We start from the raw sequence: 21,966 nt of genomic DNA, 5'->3' as shown, positions 1-21,966 counted from the left end.
TACAGTAAATACATTGAATACAATTTACCCTCGTGTTACAGTAAATACATTTAATACAATTTACCCTCGTGTTACAGTCAATACATTGAATACAATTCAACCTCGTGTTACTGTTATTTCAGTTTACAACCGTGTTACAGTAAAAACAAGTTTTCCCAATGTTACATAAAATACAGTTAACCGCCGAGATACAGTAAATACAGTTAACCCCCGAGTTACAGTAAATACAGTTTACCACGTTGACACAGTCAATACAGTTTACCATCATGTTACAGTAAATACAATTTGCCATAGTGTTGCATTTAATACATTTTATCGTCTTACAATTTTACTATCGTGTTAAAACCAATACAATTTACCCTCGTGTTACAGTAAATACAGTTTATCACCGTATCATACAGATAATAATCATCGAGAAACACAAGTTGTGTTTTTGAAATGTTGCCTACCTACTAAAACTGCCTTCAGTTCTGTTTTTGTTTACTTACAGTACGACCGTGCCATCATTGACCTTGCGAATGTTGAGAACACCGCGTGCACTACGTTATCACAGTGCCAGATTGTGATTACCTACAAGTCTATCATGATAGACAACCCCTCGGCCTCGGATGGCACTTACTGGGTCAGTGCGGGAATCGAATATTCTAATTCGGAACTTATCTGGGTGGGCCAATGTTCCTACGACACCGTTCAAAATAACGTAAGTATATATAGTTCCTCTGATCACCAAAAGTGGGATTTCATGCAATGCATGAAACAGTAATTATACCGCTGATAATATTTATCTTTTAAGCATATTTGTGAAAGAACAAATATTTTGTTTGTGAATAAATGACATTTTAAATGTCTTCCATATTAAAGTCCATTCAAAAGCTTATCGAGAACTTTAGTGCTTATCCAACCCTGTTTAAAGATCAAAACAATTTCTGTAAAGCGTTGATTTTTGGCTTTAATGTGTGTCACCCCAACGACTTGATGAAGGATTGTGGATAAATAAATGTTCCCTTACACTCGTGTTTCTTTCCTTTTTTAATCATAGCAATATTGATCACCAATCTTAATTACTTTGCACTGCAACTGAAAGATGTTGTTGTTTGACCTTCAGAAAAAAAAATATGTATCTTTATCCTCTGTTTCTAATGAATTCAATGATGTAAATTCTTGCTTTCCACATATGATATCTAACATGTTGTTATAAGCATATTCATGTTTTGTTTTCTCCAATAAATGAGGAAATGATATTGTAGCATTTCCCCCAAAACATCATACATTTATTTCATGGTGGTATTGTCTTGCGTATGTACATGTTTGGAATTCAATACCCATTTTTAAACAGGCTACCAATAACTGCCTTTATTTTATATTAGCAGCATACTCGTCAAAAAGGTTTTAATATCTAAATAAACATATCGTAACCTGTCGTCCTGTTTAAAATTAAACCTATTGGTAAAATTATTACAGTAACACTGTATTATTTATGTGTTCATCAGAATATCTCTGATAAAACTCTCATCAAGATTTGGTATAACCTAGATATTATGTAGAAAATATCCCTTATCAAGCTTTGGTATAGCCTAAATATCATATAGGAAATATCCCTTATCAGGCATAGCTATTATCTAAATAGTATATATAAATTATCTCTAGTCCAGCTTTGGTGTTATCTAAATATAATATAAAACTTAGCTCATATCAAGATTTTAGAATAAAAACAAAATTGTATGAGATATCGATAACAAAGCAACTTTAGTGCCAGTGTACTGTTCTGTTTGAAAAACTCTAACAAAGGTCTGGCGACATTTCAACATTGTTCATGAAATATTTCCAACAAATCTTTGTTATCAATTAAATATTATGCATGAGATATCCATAACAAAGATTTGGCGCCAAAATTTCTGTAATTCGTTGTATTTGGTGCCATTTACAACACTACAATTATATGAATAGTTTTGTAACGTTTTGTTTCTGTATATATAGTTATATAGTATTCTACATTTCACACACATTTTATCTTCACCAACAAAGATAAATGGGCTGTTCGGATAGGGGAGCTCCGGTATAATGGTAATACATGATTTGATTATAAAATATGGTATACTGACATTACATGGTATAACTATTACACATGGTATAATGATAGTACATGGTGTAATGATAGTACATGATACACTGATAGTACATGGTATAATAATAGTACATGGTATAATGATAGTACATGGTATAATGATAGTACATGGTGTAATGATAGTACATGATATACTGATAGTACATGGTATAATGATAGTACATGGTATAATGATAGTACATGGTTTAATGATAGTACATGGTATAATGATAGTACATGGTATAATGGTAGTACATGGTATAATGATAGTACATGGTATAATGATAGTACATGATATAATGATAGTACATGATATAATGATAGTACATGATAAACTGATAGTACATGGTGTAATGATAGTACATGGTATAATGATAGTACACGGTATAATGATAGTACACGGTATAATGATAGTACATGGTATAATGATAGTACATGATATAATGATAGTACATGGTATAATGATGGTACATGATATAATGGTAGTACATGGTATAATGATAGTACATGGTGTAATGATAATACATGATATAATGATAGTACATGGTGTAATGATAGTACATGGTATAATGATAGTACATGGTATAATGATAGTACATGGTATAATGATAGTATATGGTATAATGATAGTACATGATATAATGATAGTACATGGTATAATGATAGTACATGGTATAATGATAGTACATGGTATAATGATAGTACATTGTATAATGATAGTACATTGTATAATGATAGTACATGGTATAATGATAGTACATGATATAATGATAGTACATGGTGTAAATGATAATACATGATATGTAGTACATGGTATATGTTACATGGTATAATGATAGTACATGGTATAATGATAGTACATGGTTAATGATGTACATGGTTATGTTACATGGATATAATAGATAGTACATGGTATAATGATAGTACATGTATAATGATAGTACATGGTATAATGTATTGTAAGTACATGGTATAATGATAGTACATGGTATAATGATAGTACATGATATAATGATAGTACATGATATAATGATAATACATTGTATAATGATAGTACATGGTATAATGATAGTACATGATATAATGATAGTACATGGTATAATGATAGTACATGGTATAATGATAGTACATGGTGTAATGATAGTACATGGTATAATGATAGTACATGGTGTAATTATAGTACATGATATAATGATAGTACATGGTGTAATGATAGTACATGGTATAATGATAGTACATGGTATAATGATTATACATGGTGTAATGATAGTACATGGTATAATGATAGTACATGATATAATGATAGTACATGGTATAATGATAGTACATGGTATAATGATAGTACATGGTATAATGATAGTACATGGTATAATGATAGTACATGGTATAATGATAGTACATGGTATAATGATAGTATATGATATAATGATAGTACATGATATAATGATAATACATTGTATAATGATAGTACATGATATAATGATAGTACATGGTATAATGATAGTACATGATATAATGATAGTACATGGTATAATGATAGTACATGATATACTGATAGTACATGGTGTAATGATAGTACATGGTGTAATGGTAGTACATGGTATAATGATAGTACATGATATAATGATAGTACATGGTATAATGATAGTACATGGTATAATGATAGTACATGATATAATGATAGTACGTGGTATACTGATAATGCATGATTTAATCATAATCACGGTATAATACATTGTATAATAATACATGGTAACTTATGAGTCGTAAATAATACAAGTCCTATTTCAATACAGTAACTCATGTATGTTATGAAAATACACTTTTTAATGCGTTCAAATTAAGATTATTAAAGGCTCCAAAATGTTTTAAAGGCAACTCGAAGTATAATTCAGTAGAAATCCAATAGCAAGATCATCATAGTCTAATAGATACACAATCATTGTTTTGCAGGTTGTCGCTACACAGCCAGAAGTAAACTGGACTGGTCCAGCGGAGGTGGCCATAGGATCATCCAGCATATTCTCCTTATCTCTTTACTTGCCCAACCCAAGCGCCGACGTAACCCTTGGTGCCTTTACCCCACTCAACACTTCTTCAGTCATGAGTGTTTGTAGCGCAAAAATCAAGAGCATGGGGTCGAACTTCAATTGCGGTTATGACCACAGCGCTATAACCAAGACAATGTATCCTGCAACCACTGGTCTAGGAATGGCTATGGCGGAAGTCAACGGTGGAAAATTCCTGAATTCAGGTAATTTTGTCTTACCTGTTAGGTACATTTGTAACAATGATTAATTGTAACATCATTAGCAAAGATAGGTCACCATCACTGGTATAAAATAAACCAATGCAATGCAAAGTTTCTTACTGTAAAAAACTGATTTAAAAGATCTTGACATGGATATGATGCAACTCCCTTTCTAATCAATGAAGATTAGCCACAACACTTAGGTGGTCTTAACCTAATATCATGCTGTATTAGTCAGTTAACATATGTTGGTGGGACTTACCAATTACAAGGCAGCCGTGTCAACATACAAAATATTTCTTCTAAAACAATTCTGTAAATTACATTGTGATATGTTAACTTTGATATGAATGAAAGCTACTCACACTTATAAAACGAAATTTTGCATAACGAAAGAGTGGGCAACGCCCATCTCTTCCCGGAATATCGCCCAATAACCTTGTGAATATGTTTACCCTAACCACTGGCCATCTGGAATGCGTGTCACTATCATTACGGTGTCTTTTTTGTAAATTTGATTATCTTAGCAACTTATCAAATCTTATGGATAAGCTTCTTTGTTTACCTTTACACTGTTACAATGTTTGTATACTTACGGCAATCAAATTACAAGTTACAGAGAGTTTAAGTTAACTGTAATATGTAATAAGCACGAAATAAAGATAATTGTATCTTGTATCTTGTTTAACTATCTATCTAATCCCTGTACAGGTTCCCGACATACTCGAGACGCATACGAAGACAACGTGATCGAGTTCGAGGTTATATACCACACCTACATAGACGAGGGATTAGTAGACCAATTGTCAGACGTAGGCGCCACATTGGACATCTCAGGCAACCAAATCTGGGCAGCCACGACCCCTGTCAAATACATCCCGGAGATAATCGATTCTGGGATGGTAAGATATTGAGTCGTATCAAACAATGTAATAGGAGTTTGGATTTATACTGTATATTGATGTATCTTTAAATCCGACAGCAATACGAAGAGTTTTGTTCTCATTTGATAAGCATCCAAACATGTAGATCACAAATATTTTATTGTAATTGTGAAAAGTACAATCAGATACGAAGCTCGTAATGAAACTTGCATATAAACATGAATATCACAATATATTAATAGAAATTGTCTTCCATTTAGCGAAATACAGATACAAATAAATGGAAATATGAAAATATAGACATTATGCTTCTGCATTCTTTCTGATTTTGGAATGAAGTTCAAAAAGACGTAAAATAACAGTGTTAAGTTTAAGAACATTTTTATAATGAATGTTATAACATCAGTGTATCCTGATTTATCGCAGGCCTCTGTGAATATGAACATCGACCCCGGCACGGACTCGTTTGTAGAGACCCTGACGCCAAAAGTAGTTAGACTTGCCATGGAAATACCATATAACACGACAGCCTCGTACGAACTGGTTGTGGAAACCCCTATCATCAGTGATGCTCCAGTGTTTCAGCTCTGCTCAGTGACCCTAGTCTCGGGCGGCAATAACCTCCCTTGTTTGACACTGGACAAAACCACTGTGTACTCCGCGAGGACCACAAGCGGTTCCGCCGCTGACAAGGGCGTTATGCTCATTGGCGGACTTACCAACCTCCCAGTCGAGGCATCATCTCTGGCAGCCAACTCCATCGATGTAGATATCATTTTTACAGCGTTAGAGCACCCTTCCGCAACACAGAGTTCGCAGCACGATCTGACGGTTACTGCCAATTATGCGGGGAAAACAACTTCGTTAACGCACACATTTACAGTATCCGGCACCAACGCTGGCACACCGGTTCGTAACATCTGGTTAAAAATACATCGAAAATAATAATAAATAAAGTATTTCGTCACACAGTAATTATGTCAAAATATAACGTAGCAACATATTCTTGTTGAACGTTAGAAAACCCTGTATTTGTTTTGATCGCTACGCAAGTTTATATTGATCGTTTAAACAACCTTCTATTTATATGTATATATATGATATTGATCATTAAGTAATCATCTATTGATATTGATCATTAAGCAACCCTCTATTAATCAATGTTGACCGTTAGGCAACCCTAATGACACTGACCGCCAAGTAACCCTTTATTGATCGTTAAATAACCCTCTATTATATTGATATTTAACGTTAAGTAATCCTCTATTGATAATGATTATTAAGTTATCCTCAATTGATATTGATCATTAAGTTATCCTCTATTGATATTGATCGTTAAATAACCTAATTGATATTGACCGTTTAGTTACCCTGTATTTACATTGAACTCTATGGATATTTAACGTTAAGTAATCCTATATTGATATTGATTATTAAGTTATCCTCAATTGATATTGATCATTAAGTTATTCTCTATTGATATTGATCGTTAAATAACCTAATTGATATTGACCGTAAGTTACCCTGTATTGATATTGACCGTTAACTCAGCTTCTATTGATATTGATCTTTAAGTAATAATCATCTATCGATATTGCACGTTACGTAATCATCTATCGATATTGCACGTTACGTAATCATCTATCGATATTGCACGTTACGTAATCATCTATTGATATTGGACGTTACGTAATGCTTTATTGATATTGCACGATAAGTAATCCTCTATTAATATTGATCGTTAAGTTGCACTGTATTGATGTTGGTCGTTTACCCTGTATGCACATTGGTCGTATGTATTAAATCTGATCAGTACTTGGAGTATATTCAATAATCATGTATGGATTATAAACATTGTTTTCACACATATCATATGATAACCATATAGGTATTGAGCGTATACTACAGTGATATTAAATAGCCGTGTTTTGTTTGTATAGAATGTTACATCGCCTGACTTTAACATGACGGTCGGTATTGGCACCGACACGGTTAGGGAAGGACTGGCTACTAGCGTGGTCCTGAATATCGACACGGGTCGTAACTATACCTACACAAAAATGGATGTCGAGTTCATTATGCCGAGCGGCAACTCATCTTCAAAGTTCAAGGTGTGTCGATCCAGGGTCTTGTCGACAGGATTAAACTTACCTTGCGTCACCCCTAGCTGGCTCAACAACAAAGTCGCATACACATCAAAGTAAGCAGGGGATAATGGTGACCATTTGTAACACCCCTACTATATCTTCAATTGTCTAAATACACAACATTTTCAGGTCTAATTTCATGCAAGTATTTCAAGCATTTGTTCGCTTATCTAGTGATGCTAGTACAATTAATATTCTATATATCTACATCCTTGTTTATCTTCGTTCGATTTCTACGATAGTGTATTTATCATGCAAGGATAAGTGTATTATGTAACATTCAAATGTCATTTTCCATACTCTGGCGTGATCTGGTTTTGAAAGATACTGTGTAAAACCCGTGCTATATATTGTTAACCCCGTAGGATGATCACATATCAGTGGTACCGATTCCTCGTTATATTATTAATCCCTGAAGAGAAAGAGGATGATAATATGTTAGTGGTACCGATTCATCGTTGTATTGTTAACCCCTGAAGAGATATATGATGATCAGATACCAGTGGTACCCATTCCTTGTTATATTGTCAACCCCTGAAGAGAAAGAGGATAGTCAGATACCAGTGGTACCCATTCCTTGTTATATTGTCAACCCCTGAAGAGAAAGAGGATAGTCAGATACCACTTGTACCCATTCCTCGTTTTAGTGTAAACACCCGAATAGATATAGATCAATATTACTATTATCAGCAACAAAATCTAGTTTTATTAATTCGGAATTTTCAAAAGTATGGAAACCATTTGTTTTACACATCAAATAGATAAAAAAAAAACGCAATTTAAAGTGAAATTCATATAAAGTATTACTAAGTTTTTTGACAACTTCTTTCTTGCAGATTTAATGATGGCATCAACAACCGAGCTGTACACAATATCGGAGGAGTATGTAACATTGGGCGATCATCTGATATAGCAGAGGACAAAATGTCGCTGGCGGTCGACCTGATGGTCTTATCGCACGATGAAATGGCTGCCAAGGAATGGACCAGTGCCGGGGTTATGTACTCCAATAAGCAGATCTGGGTTGGTCAGTTTGCTCTCAACATTGACACCACCAGCGCAGTAGCACCTGTGAGTAATTATTAATGCTATGTATAATATCTATCTTATATCGTAAATGTTTGTGTGTTATACCATCATTGAACTCCATTTCACCACAAGTATCGTGTAAAGCCTCTTCATGAACTATCCTTATCCTTTTTTCTGAGATATAACATCCAGGGAGTTTCTGTTGGGATTATCCTTATCATTTGATCTCTCTATCCTTATCATTTGATCCTTTTATCCTTATCATTTGATCTGTCTATCCTTATCATTTGATCTCTCTATCCTTATCATTTGATCTCTCTATCCTTATCATTTGATCTCTCTATCCTTAACATTTGATCTCTCTATCCTTATCACTTGATCTCTATCCTTATCACTTGATCTCTCTATCCTTATCATTTGATCTCTCTATCCTTATCATTTGATCTCCCTATCCTTATCACTTGATCTCCCTATCCTTAACATTTTATCTCTTTATCCTTATCATTTGATCTCCCTATCCTTATCATTTGATCTGTCTTTCCTTATCATTTGATATCTCTATCCTTATCACTTGATCTCTATCCTTATCACTTGATCTGTCTATCCTTATCACTTTGATCTCTCTATTCTTATCATTTAATCTGTCTATCCTTATCATTTGATCTCCCTATCCTTATCACTTGATCTCCCTATCCTTATCATTTGATCTCTATCCTTAACATTTGATCTCTCTATCCTTATCATTTGATCTCCCTATCCTTATCACTTGATATATCTATCCTTATCATTTGATCTCTCTATCCTTATCATTTGATCTCTCTATCCTTATCACTTGATCTCTCTATCCTTATCATTTGATCTGTCTTTCCTTATCACTTGATCTCTCTATCCTTATCATTTGATCTCTCTATCCTTATCATTTGATCTCTCTATCCTATCATTTGATCTCTCTATCCTTATCGCTTGATCTCCCTATCCTTATCATTTGATCTCTCTATCCTTATCATTTGATCTCTCTATCCTTATCACTTGATATCTCTATCCTTATCATTTGATCTCTCTATCCTTATCATTTGATCTCTCTATCCTATCATTTGATCTCTCTATCCTTATCATTTGATCTCTCTATCCTTATCATTTGATCTCTCTATCCTTATAACTTGATCTCTCTATCGTTAAAATCACTTGATCTCTCTATCCTGATCACTTGATCTCTCTATCCTTATCATTTAATCTGTCTATCCTTATCATTTGATCTCCCTACCCTTATCACTTGATCTGTCTATCCTTATCATTTGATCTGTCTATCCTTATCACTTGATCTCTCTATCCTTATCACTTGATCTCTCTATCCTTATCATTTGATCCGTCTATCCTTATCATTTGATCTGTCTATCCTTATCACTTGATCTCTCTATCCTTATCACTTGATCTCTCTATCCTTATCACTTGATCTCTATCCTTATCACTTGATCTCCCTATCCTTATCATTTGATCTGTCTATCCTTATGATTTGATCTCTCTATCCTTATCATTTGATCTGTCTATCCTTATCATTTGATCTGTCTATCCTTATCATTTGGTCCGTTTATCCTTATCACTTGATCTGTCTATCCTTATCATTTGATCTGTCTATCCTTATCATTTAATCTGTCTATCCTTATCATTTGATCTCTCTATCCTTATCATTTGATCTCTCTATCCTTATCACTTGATCTCTTTATCCTGATCATTTGATCTGTCTATCCTTATCATTTGATCTGTCTATCCTTATCACTTGATCTCTCTATCCTTATCACTTGATATCTCTATCCTTATCATTTGATCTGTCTATCCTTATCACTTGATCTGTCTATCCTTATCATTTGATCTGTCTATCCTTATCATTTGATCTGTCTATCCTTATCATTTGATATCTCTATCCGTATCATTTGATCTCTCTATCCTTATCACTTGATCTGTCTATCCTTATCATTTGATCTCTCTATCCTTATCATTTGATATCTCTATCCTTATCACTTGATCTCTCTATCCTTATCATTTGATCTGTCTATCCTTATCATTTGATCTGTCTATCCTTATCATTTGATCTGTCTATCCTTATCATTTGATCTCTATCCTTATCATTTGATCTGTCTATCCTTATCACTTGATCTCTCTATCCTTATCATTTGATCTCTCTATCCTTATCACTTGATCTGTCTATCCTTATCATTTGATCTCTCTATCCTTATCACTTGGTTTCTCTCTATCCTTATCATTTGATATGTCTATCCTTATCACTTGATCTCTCTATCCTTATCATTTGATCTCCCTATCCCTGCAGGTAGGGCGTAAGAATTGTACCTGCTGCCCCCATTGCATGATCGTAAGAGGCGACTAAATTTGGGATCTTATCTTTTCTCTTCTTTCTGAACAACTTTCTTCTTCCTAATGTCTCCCTTGACAATGCCTCACTTTTGGCCTTTAGTTGAGCGTTCGCCCCTGTGAGGAAGGCTTTGGGTTCTGTCCCCTAACCGAGACATACCAAAGTCTTTAAAAATGGTAGTTGCTACTCCTGCTTAGCGCTCAGCATATTAGGAGTGGGACGACTGGTTCGCCCGTTGTCAGTATGTGACCGGGTGGGGTGTGCTGCTGGTGTCTTCGGCAGTATGCTTCAGTGAGGTAGCACTATAAATCGGCAAAAGTTCCGGTCTATCACAAGGAGACTTAACACTAACATACTGCAGCCTCCCGAAACACACATACGCACTCACCACACGCATACATGTCGCACGCACGGGAGGCCGTCCTTAAATGACCTTAGCTATTAATAGGACGTTAAACAAAATAAACCAAACCAAACCAAACCAATCTCCCTATCCTTATCACTTGGTCTCTCTATCCTTATCATTTGATCTCTCCATCCTTATCATTTGATCTCTCTATCCTTATCATTTGATCTCTCTATCCTTATCATTTGATCTCTCTATCTAGTTTGAGGCCCAAAGTGGGCAATGCATTTTTTTCATTGACCCTACTTTTACACGTACACCCAACGTTTTTTCATTAAACATTTCATGACATTGGAATTATGTTGTGTAAAGCCAATTTTGTTTTTCCTTGAAAGGCATCACAATCAATTTGACAGTACAATGTACAAGCTCTACACAATTATGTACCGTTTAAAGTTAGACGTGTTTTTCTTCTAAAGATATCATTTTAAGGAGTGAGTAAAGTAAGTCAATATTTTGTCTTATGGTATTGTGTTCGATACATTGTACACTTGATTTAGGGTATTAATCAGAATAAATAGGTAAGATTATCAAGTAGATCGCAGGTTAGAGACTATATCAGTAAGTTTATAACTAGCTCATTCTTTACAATTTTTATCCTGCATGTTGATACTGCATCCATTATCATATCTTAATTATGATGCTTTGCTGGATATAGGCGACAATTCCACACATCGGGGTGATAAAGAATACTACCCTGGCCATGGCGCCTATCGGTTACCCGATGGTGTACGGCATCATTTTCAAGGTGGCTCCAGGGGATAGTGTCGACCTATTGGTAGAAGTGGAGTCCAACACGGCCGGACTCTACGTGTGTGGTCTACGTATAATGGCTGCCGGAGAAAACTTCCCGTGTTTGGATCCGACGACCGAGCCGGTTTTCGAGACGTGGCCATCCAATGATAACAAAAAGGCGACCTTTAATGCAAGCTATATTACCAATGTAGGTAGGTACTCGTCATAGCCAGTAGCACAATACAGTTTGACGAAATATGTTGGCTTAATGTATGTCATTTGTATTGTTGAGATTGTGTCACTGGATATAGAAATGTTTACGCACTCGAATTTAATTAGTAATCATTATTATAATCTTATATATGTAATTTAAATGTGATTGGATTTTATATATATATTTTTATATATAAAAAAAAATAACATAATATATTTTGCTACAGAATAACTAAGATGTACAGTTCAGAAATTACTAACGTTTATGTGAAGAAGTCCGTATGTCGATTATTAATTACGAATGACCCTGCTGACTGATCCTGTGATTATTTTGAACCATGAACAAAAGCGTCACGCCATAGGTCAACGAATATGGCACAGATGTCGGGGATCTTGAAGCAATAAAAGCATAGAAAGGCATCGTGCTTTGTTTGTTGCTTGTTGAAGATTCAATTAACAGATCAAACTTTTTTTTAATTTGCCCAAAGTATCTCTTTTACTCTAAGTCTAAAACTCCATTGAGACAATATCATAGTATAACGCCGCAAAATTTAAAATACATGAGTGCTATTCCCTAAATAAGGTGAAAGATTAAGGTTAAATTTTGTATCTTTTCATTGATGAATGTTTTGTGATGACACCATGAAGCTTATTGGTATGAAATAAACAAGGGGTCAACATAACAAAGGTCAAGGACACAAGGTCAATGGTAAAAGTTTTTTTCATGATAAGTAAACTGGCCATTTATAAAGGTCAATGGATGAAAGTTTGTTTGTGGCAGTCCCTCGTTGGATTAAAAGCCAAGGTCATTGAGTCAAAAGGTTGAAGCGGGTCTTTGAATACGAACCTTGCTCTTGATGAGGGTTCAAACTGAAATAAAACAAATCAAAACCAACAAACGGGTTTTGCACTAGTATTTATATTAGCCAAGCCAATATGGTGGTACAGGTAAAATGTATATTTTGCATTCTTTCAATCGATTTTAAATCCAAATGTTCAACGACAACTTCTGCTATATGGGGATATATTGTCACAAGAGAGGATCTGTCAGTGTTCTTATTATCTTACTTTGGTCCTTCATAGCAAACCTCATTTCGATATCTGACTTCTTGATAAATATTTGGGTTTGCCCCTACATGATTTAGCTACTTGATGTTTTAATTGTTAATAAGCGCTTTCCGTTTCCGAAATAGAAGTTTGAATGTTTTATTTGAAAATATTAAAAGATCAGGGTGTTATTTGTACTTTAATGCAGTACGGAGAGACAATGACATGACATATCAATCTTATTTATTAAACATGTTGAATTGATAATGATAACAAGCTATTGATGGTTTTACAGATACAAATATTGTAAAATATATTTCCGACTCCCAGGTAACGACGCACTAGTGAACAACGATTTTTACGACGGCAACTCCATCATGTTTGAAGTCATCACGCAGCTCGGTCCCGACGTTGCTGATGGGACACAACTGGGCTTTACCACAACTGTGACGTATGCCACTGGTCAAAGCAAGGCTATTACGCAATCAATGACTGCTACTAGCAACACCTCTATCATCGACAGGGTCAGCATGTTAAATTGTAAAACATTAACCATTGTACTGATAATAGATAGTCATTGTCATCTCATAGGTATGACTTACGTCATTATGGGAAGGAATTACAACTATGAAATATATAGAGTAACTAAAAGAATGTCAATAATACTTAAGCGAACATTCTTTGTTTCATATGCAAAGAAATTTATGTAATGTGGAATGAGAAATGTCTCAATGCTTGTTAAATGAATTCAGTTATATGCAGAGGAAATATGTTAAAATTAAAATGTTCTTATTGCAGATCCTTAGAATAAAAGAACGATGTGTTGATGTTTTGTCAGGAATTTTGGTCATATTTGAAATAATGAAATACATTTTTGAAAAGAGCGTTTTACATGTAGTACGTTTATATCGTAGTTACGTATCCAGAGAAAAGAACCCTAGATACTTTTTTATCGTACGAGTGTAATACTTTTTTATTGTGAATTTTTATTGGTGCTCTTCAACCACCATAGAAAGTTAGTCTAAGCGTTGCGAAACGCATTATTTAACACATAGAGATATGTGATGTACGAATTTTTAACATGAAGAAGAAAACACATTGCATATATTGTTGCGAAATAAATAAACGGAGACTTAGTGAAACGTTACAGTTTGTCCGTTTTCGCCCAACAGAATGTGACTCAGAGCGCCAACTTCAGTTTTACTATGGCCAGCGTAGACCAAAATGATACTGCAGATATCACATATGGAGAAGCAAAACGGTTTATCCTGGATATGACATTGCCGAAACTTCCCGTCCTACCTGCCGAGTACACCGTGAAGTTTCTCTCGTCGCCATTAGTTGTTCCTGGTTACATGGAAGTCTGTGATGCAGCCGTGATCGAAGTCGGCAAAAACTTTCCATGTCTGCGTAAAACCGAGATTCACCCAGTTTTTGAAAAACGGTAAGTTAGATAAAATTCGGCAATGCAAAACAAGTCAGAATTTGACAATGTGTCAGCAAAACAAGGACCAACACGAAAATCTTATATTTATCTTGTCACTCAGGTGCGTGAATTTTTGTCAAGCTTTCTTAATATTCTTCAAAGCATTTAATACTAGAGAAAACGCTAAGATATCTTGGTTAAAGTTCAAATTTTAGCTTGTGTTAACTCTATTTCTGATAATGATAAGTTGATAACTTAATTACAGACCGGGCTCCAACTACAATGGTATCGCTACCCTGAATCTAGGATTTATCTGTAACTCTGCCATGGGGACAGACGAGGCTTCCAATAGGGTAAGTTGTTGCAGAATCTCCTGTAGCTGGCATCACTTTGTCGGCGTGTGAGCGTGCGTCTGATGTAGAGAAAATTCTAATAAAATATAACACTGGCACTAACTCGTTAATTTGAATAAAAGGTTGTGTAAGAGATATAAAATGAATGAAATTGTAACATTTTGTTCTACATTTTGTAAGAGTTTGTTGGTAACCAGCAAAGTATTAAAGGTCTGGTAATTACAAATACCAAATACTATCTATAGCTTAAGTCATCCAGCATAGCTGGTAGTGTTCATTAATTCTTATAGTGGTGCTCATTAATTCTATTTCAGATTCGAGTTGAGGGAATTTTCAAGCTATTACACAATACCTCTAGTACATCCGGAGACACTCACACCGTCCATGTAGCAGTCAACAGCAACGATTTCGAGATATTTGTGGCTAATGTTGAACTTACCCAAACAAGCACACTGGTACCAAAGTATAATGTTAGTATACTCTGTCGCTTAGCTTTTATTTATCACTCAGTTCTCAGCCTACCCTTACCTCTGAGGTCACAATTTGCCGTCACTTCACATGTATCCGTAATACCTTCCCTTTTGAGGTAAGTGATGGTACGTCTCTGCGGTCACAAATTACGACCGCCATTCGTGTAACTGTATTGTCATCTGTCTTATTAAGTAGATCATATTACAAACCAAACATTTTTTAAGCAGACTTCAGTGGTATGATGTTTATAGTATTATTTTGGTTCTTTTCATGCTTTCGATACATATTGTTTATTGTTCTTGTTTTCAGAATACGATTGCTACGAATCAGACAACACTTTACGTTAATCTGACGAATTCAGACATCATCGACATGGAGATCGGCGTCAATACCACTCTGCCACTCGTTCTCAACGTTCATCCCGGTTCTGTTTCTAAGGTGAAGTTCGATGTCGACACTTTTACCAACGATTCTGTGGTTGCACTGGTGAAAGATATTCGTTTGATGGGAACTGGGACAAATATAGCATGTCTCTACGTGGACGAGGCTCTCGGACAGACCTTTACGCCAGTACTAAACTCGTCACTCGGCACCTGTCAAGTCGACCAGGGCTATTTGGATTTGGGTACCGTCTCTAACCTTGGTAAATATTTGGATTATTTTTCCCACAAGCATCGAACACTTCATTACTCATCTAACTAGCAAGTCTTTTTAATTAGATACATTTCCTAATAGGATGATATAAAGCTTTGATATATTCGTGTTACCCTGCATGTCTTGAAACCCTGTTAAGTAAGGTTTTTCTGTCAGCAAACGACATCTATCACGGAAATTATGATATTTTGAACACGGCTTTGAATATCAACTGGTACATGTAGACTCGCTAGCTTAAGGAAACAAATGTGTGAATGTACTATGCAGAAATGAAAAATAAACAAGACAGAAAATTAATTCATTGTCGTACTCACAGGTAGCAAATCCCATAATCTGACTTGATAGATAACCTCTGTCTCTGACTAAGGTAATCAGACAACTGTACTGAGTTTATTGAATTACATCAGGAATCAACTCGCTGGGATATGTTACTGATGAATAGGCACCGAATAATTTTATAAGAAATGTCTAGTTTTCATTAATCATATACACATCAGAATCAGAAATTGGGAGATTTAAAATTTCAAACAATGTAAATGTTACAATGATGAGTTTCACCTAATTTGCAGTGCACATCCTGTGACGGAAGATTTTTTGTTTTGTTTTTGTTTTTGTTTTTGTGTTGTTGTTTTTTGTAAAGCAACCTTAGTTTTCTTTGGGAAAAGTAAACTGATCGTGTGTTTCGTTCTTTCTTTACAGGTCTGTCATATCGTAAGGAGACTAATACAGACGATGATGACAGTGTCCTCTTGCATGTTGACTTAATGTTGCCAGACTTTGAACTGGCAGAACATAACGCAGTCTTCCCTATCAGCTTCGGCGCAATGGTCGGCAAACGTCATCGTTCTCTGTGAACAGAAGATAAGAGTGAAACGTAATGACAACGAGGTTCCGATATTACAGTTTACTGCCGATGTCAACGGCACACTGACAACTGAGTACGTACGAAATGCATACTGGTGTTATACCTTTAAATCTTTCGCTATTTTAAGTTCTAAATTACACAATTGTTTAGGTATTGGACCAACATTGCATTTTGTTCAGAATTCAGATCTACATTGCTTTCATTCTGATCAATGCAATTTATCCTGTATTGCAAGTTTCTGAACTACTTAGATCCACATATTTTTCAGACCTGCAATGCCTATATATGATACCTATATTTCCTGTATCCTTATATCTTGCAACCGATATAAAAGTTAGCCCTTGTTCATATCTCGAACTTAAATTGCCTCTTTTAATGTTTCAATTCCACTGTTGACACTCCAGACAGTGCGATGTCTAAACTTACTATGTAATACTTCTGTTTCATATTTCATCTCGATGGCTGATGTCTTCTACCTACATTGACTTGTTGGAACTGTCATATATACATTACCATTGTTGATGATCCACAATGTCTCCATTTTAGGTCTCAGATCTACATAAACATCCTGCTCAGCCACACCAACATGTCCTCAGGAAGAGCCATTAACGCCTCCATGATGATGTTCTTGCCACCCTACCTTTCCTTCTCGAACTTGACACAGGCTAATATAACTCCAGTGGAAATAATAAATGATCCTGGATTCATCAACGTACGGGTAAATTAGGCACAAGTGTTGTAATCAAGGTATATGTGATGTTAGGAGAAATGTATTTAACCTACCACACGTAACTTTCTTTTCTGGCTTATCGAGATCTCTCTCTCTCTCTCTCTCTCTCTCTCTCTCTCTCGATAATTACTGTCTATCTTAGCCACTGTAATAAGTGATGCTAGATGGCCTGGTTACATCACGTGAATATGTTGTATATTTCTGGATTTTGCATGTTGATATTCGTATTGTATGTGTATGTTGGTGAACGGCTGTTGGTAGTTTTATGTAGATTGATTAACAGGTTCTTAAATGATGAGTGTAAAATGTATTTAAATCCTTTATATTCACTTCTGAATTATCAATGTCTGTATTTTTAAGTGCATATACAACATCTGATATTGTAGTGGATCCTTCCGAAATATAGCGGTCTTTAGATAAAATGCTAGTTTACATCAAAGCACATACACATATCAGGTAGTAGCTAGAACACCTGGATTGAGTTTATGTACACTTTTGCTCTTAAGTCTTATCATTTCTCGAATGTGACAAAACTTCATACAAATATATAAATGTATCATAATATGAATTTGCATAACAAGGTCATGGTTATAATTGCTAGGTGACAAAGAAATTCATAGGAACTTGTCAAACAAATATACCCTTTTTTCGATAGACAGGAGTAATTTTTTAATAACAATAACGCCATTGTACTGAGTCTGAATGATATGGCAGCTCTGTTGATTGGAGATTAAATGGTTATCATTACTTCCAATTTACAGTTTGGAGACTTACTCATGTGTAATGCGGTGGAGTTTACGGTGTTACTTGAGAGTAATAACTCGGTTGAAGTACCGATAGATATCATACCCGACAACACCATAATCTTTCTAGAAGCGGGCAGTTCCACCTACCATAGGTCGGGTAGTAACATATTACCTGACGCGTTCCTAACAACGGAGACACAGTATCTAAACTTCAGCGCCAAGGTCACACAAGATGATAGTAAGTGAATAACGTTAAAATATAGTATCAAATGGTTCCATGTTAGTATGGTGTAATGTGATATATCATGTGAGCCCAAGGTCACACTGAACAATGATTGCTTTCTCACTTGTTATTACTTGTTGTTCCTGTCAAAGAACGATACATCCAACATGGCGTCAGAATAGCACTACCAGCCTTTAAATACATTCTTAACCAACCTGCCGAAGCAAATTAAGAGTGCACTCCTGAGGTTGTTCTTAAAATTCACTGCTACATGTCCTTTGAATTCTTTCACGTCAAGTTATTTTGTTGCAATTAATCTTCTTTACATCAAAACAATTGTACAGTACAATAATTTATAATATATTGTTCCAATGAAATGAAAGGTACATAACTTATTGACTTACTGTACGAGTTGTCACTTTTTTCTACTTTAGCATGTAATGATGTTCTCGGAATGGAAACGGGTGTTATCAGAGATTGCCAGCTGGCCTCATCTATTGAGAGTGATCCACAGCATCCCGCATTTCACGGCCGGTTAAGGGGAAATTCAGGTAAGTGTTTCAGATCATGTGACATTCCAGTTCAAGATACTGTACAAGAAATGTGATTGATATATATACCTTAGCTGATAAAAATAACACCCTTCATCATGTCCTTGCGATTTCTTCTGTACAATCTCTTAACATAATACGATTAACCCTAAGATCAACGTAGTTAAAGTGAAAATTTCATTGTGGAAATTAATTTCAAGCCAGACATTATTGACCTGTCACTTTCAGAAAGAGAGGACTTTTGGATCAGGTTTGTTAAACAGAAGACAATATTTTCTTAAGTTTTTTAGTACCACAGATACTGTCTCTAGTAGATGTCACAGTAATGTCACTTACTATAGATGGCTTGTCCCTGATTTATTGACTGTCAAAAACTGTTATATCTATTTTCATTAAGAATGGGGGCCATTCGTCCGTGGAGGCCGCCTTCCCCCGTACCGGTACTTCCAGGTTGCCTTTGGAAACGTCACACTTGTGGCAAAGATAATCATGCAGCGAGGTAACATCACCAGGTTTCCGCACAAAGTCACCGCTATCTCACTGGAGTACAGTAACGACGGCAGTGCATACGAAAGAGCCGAAACGGTAATTATACATTTCGTCGGAGTCATACCAAGGCGTGAACCATTCACAACTCCATATTGACTAACATATTCAGTTCACAACATCGTAATTAATTAGTAGCCATTAAATAGGACGACATTGACAAAATGTTATGTTAGATGTTGTGGTTAAATGTCAACCACGTATGTCGGCATATTAAACTACTTCATTCATGCAACAATGCCTCTGTTGAGCGATATCGAAATATTAATACAAATGTAGATACACTGTAGGTGTTAATTTTTCTTTTTTGCATTTTCAACAGATCATATTTTTTAAGCGTATACTCTGCTATCTTATTCTATATACCATTGTCTCTTTTTAAGATTGATGTTGCGTTTGGCGATAATGAAGACGAAATCGTGGTCGAAATGGGGAGACCAACTCCGGCTAGATATATGCGAATCTACATTTCAAAGGATAACTCGGGCACAGCGCTCGCAAGGATAGGACTGAAATTTGAGTTTATCGGATGTTTCAAATCGAGTGATATATCAGCGCAAGGTTAGAGTCGATATGTTCAATGTTATTGTGATAGTTTTACAGTATCAATAAACAATGGTAGTTCTGTAGTACCTAGTCAGTAAACAATGGTATACTGTAGTACCTACATCAGTAAACAATGGTATACTGTAGTACCTACGTCATTTAACAATGGTATACTGTAGTACCTATGTCAGTAAACAATGGTATACTGTAGTACCTACGTCAGTAAACAATGGTATAACTGTTGTACCTACGTCAGTAAACAATGGTATACTGTAGTACCTATGTCAGTAAACAATGGTATACTGTAGTACCTACGGCAGTAAACAATGGTATACTGTAGTACCTACGTCAGTAAACAATGGTATACTATAGTACCTACGTCATTTAACAATGGTAAACTGTAGTACCTACGGCAGTAAACAATGGTATAACTGTTGTACCTTCGTCGGGAAACAATGGTCTACTGTAGTACCTATGTCAGTAAACAATGGTTTTGATGTAGTAGCTATGTCATAAAGCAATGGTAGTACTGTTGACCTATGTCAGAAAACTATAATAAGGGAGGCTGGCAAGCTCGCAACATGCCCGTAGTAAAAATGCTATGTATATCAATTATGATATGATAGTAATAGGAAAAACATTATATTGATATCGGTTGATGTCAGTTACTTCATATTACTATAACATACATGGTAAATCAATATGTTAATTGATTCCAGATATCTGTGACATTGTGACAAAACACCAGCCAACTATACCAGGTATGTATACAAGGACCTGTGCCTGGTGATGTGATACAGAGCTATACAGAAAATCATAGTATACGGAAAAGTTTGTAAATATTTAAAATCACTGAAAACTAAAGTTTGATAATGCCATATTCAGAAATATATATTTAACAGTATTTCGATGCTCATATTCGAAAACGCTGATGAACAGATCGATACCAATTTCTTATCTAAACGTTAATGACAATAGCGCAATTGAGCGCATATTTGGGCTCATCATGATTCATGCTGCTATAGTAATGTGCACAAACAAATACTTCCTTATTTGATAGAGTTTCACGCTAGAAGCATGACCTACAACAGAAAGACTTCAAATGTACACTTCTGTGACGCCGCCCCAGCAAGGTATGTTGCATTGATTACCTTTAATCCGTACAGACACACGCATACTTCTAACATGCCAGCATAGATGATTACCATGTATCTATTGCGTGAAATGATATCCAGTTATATTTTGTGCACAGTCAGTTTTACCACGTAATGCGCGACTTAATAAATTGTATGAAAGGACTTAATGTAAACAATGCGAAATAAAGCACCATTTAACGCGTTAAAACTGTGTTAATGCCTTAAATGCTATCAGGTTTCATGTGGATTTCCAGTCGTTGAAAATGGTGAGTGCTCTAGCATCGCAACCGCTTGCAGACGTATTGGAATGTATCTAGATTAAAACGGTAAAATGTAACAATGCCATTTAACTCGTTAAATAGGTCGTATACATGTTCTGTTTACATTTAATGTGATAACTGTTAACGCTTTAAATGTAATGTGTAATGCGGTAAACTTTGTTTTAATGCGCTAAATTCCTATGTTAAACGCAGTTAATGATGTTTTAATGCAATAAATTATATTTTAAACGCGAGAAATGATGCTTTAACGCATT

The 21,966-nt window shown here is 35.3% G+C and overlaps 1 protein-coding gene across 1 annotated transcript in view; it reads left to right on the top strand.

The window, feature by feature from the left end:
* Positions 1-21,966, top strand: part of LOC117331078 — a 34,750-nt gene that overhangs the window by 8,516 nt on the left and 4,268 nt on the right. The window contains 21 exon segments of the mRNA XM_033889674.1: positions 491-700; positions 4,058-4,358; positions 5,067-5,257; positions 5,666-6,148; positions 7,180-7,439; positions 8,223-8,457; positions 11,848-12,136; positions 13,515-13,708; positions 14,357-14,628; positions 14,876-14,963; positions 15,278-15,433; positions 15,744-16,077; positions 16,788-16,918; positions 16,920-17,026; positions 17,500-17,665; positions 18,445-18,667; positions 19,087-19,203; positions 19,601-19,788; positions 20,133-20,310; positions 21,015-21,056; positions 21,356-21,428. Of these exon segments, the coding sequence (XP_033745565.1) occupies positions 491-700; positions 4,058-4,358; positions 5,067-5,257; positions 5,666-6,148; positions 7,180-7,439; positions 8,223-8,457; positions 11,848-12,136; positions 13,515-13,708; positions 14,357-14,628; positions 14,876-14,963; positions 15,278-15,433; positions 15,744-16,077; positions 16,788-16,918; positions 16,920-17,026; positions 17,500-17,665; positions 18,445-18,667; positions 19,087-19,203; positions 19,601-19,788; positions 20,133-20,310; positions 21,015-21,056; positions 21,356-21,428 (4,238 nt within the window).

The sequence above is a fragment of the Pecten maximus genome, chromosome 7 (assembly GCF_902652985.1).
Source record: "Pecten maximus chromosome 7, xPecMax1.1, whole genome shotgun sequence".
Lineage (NCBI taxonomy): Eukaryota > Metazoa > Mollusca > Bivalvia > Pectinida > Pectinidae > Pecten > Pecten maximus.
This window is presented reverse-complemented; position numbering and strand designations above follow the sequence as displayed.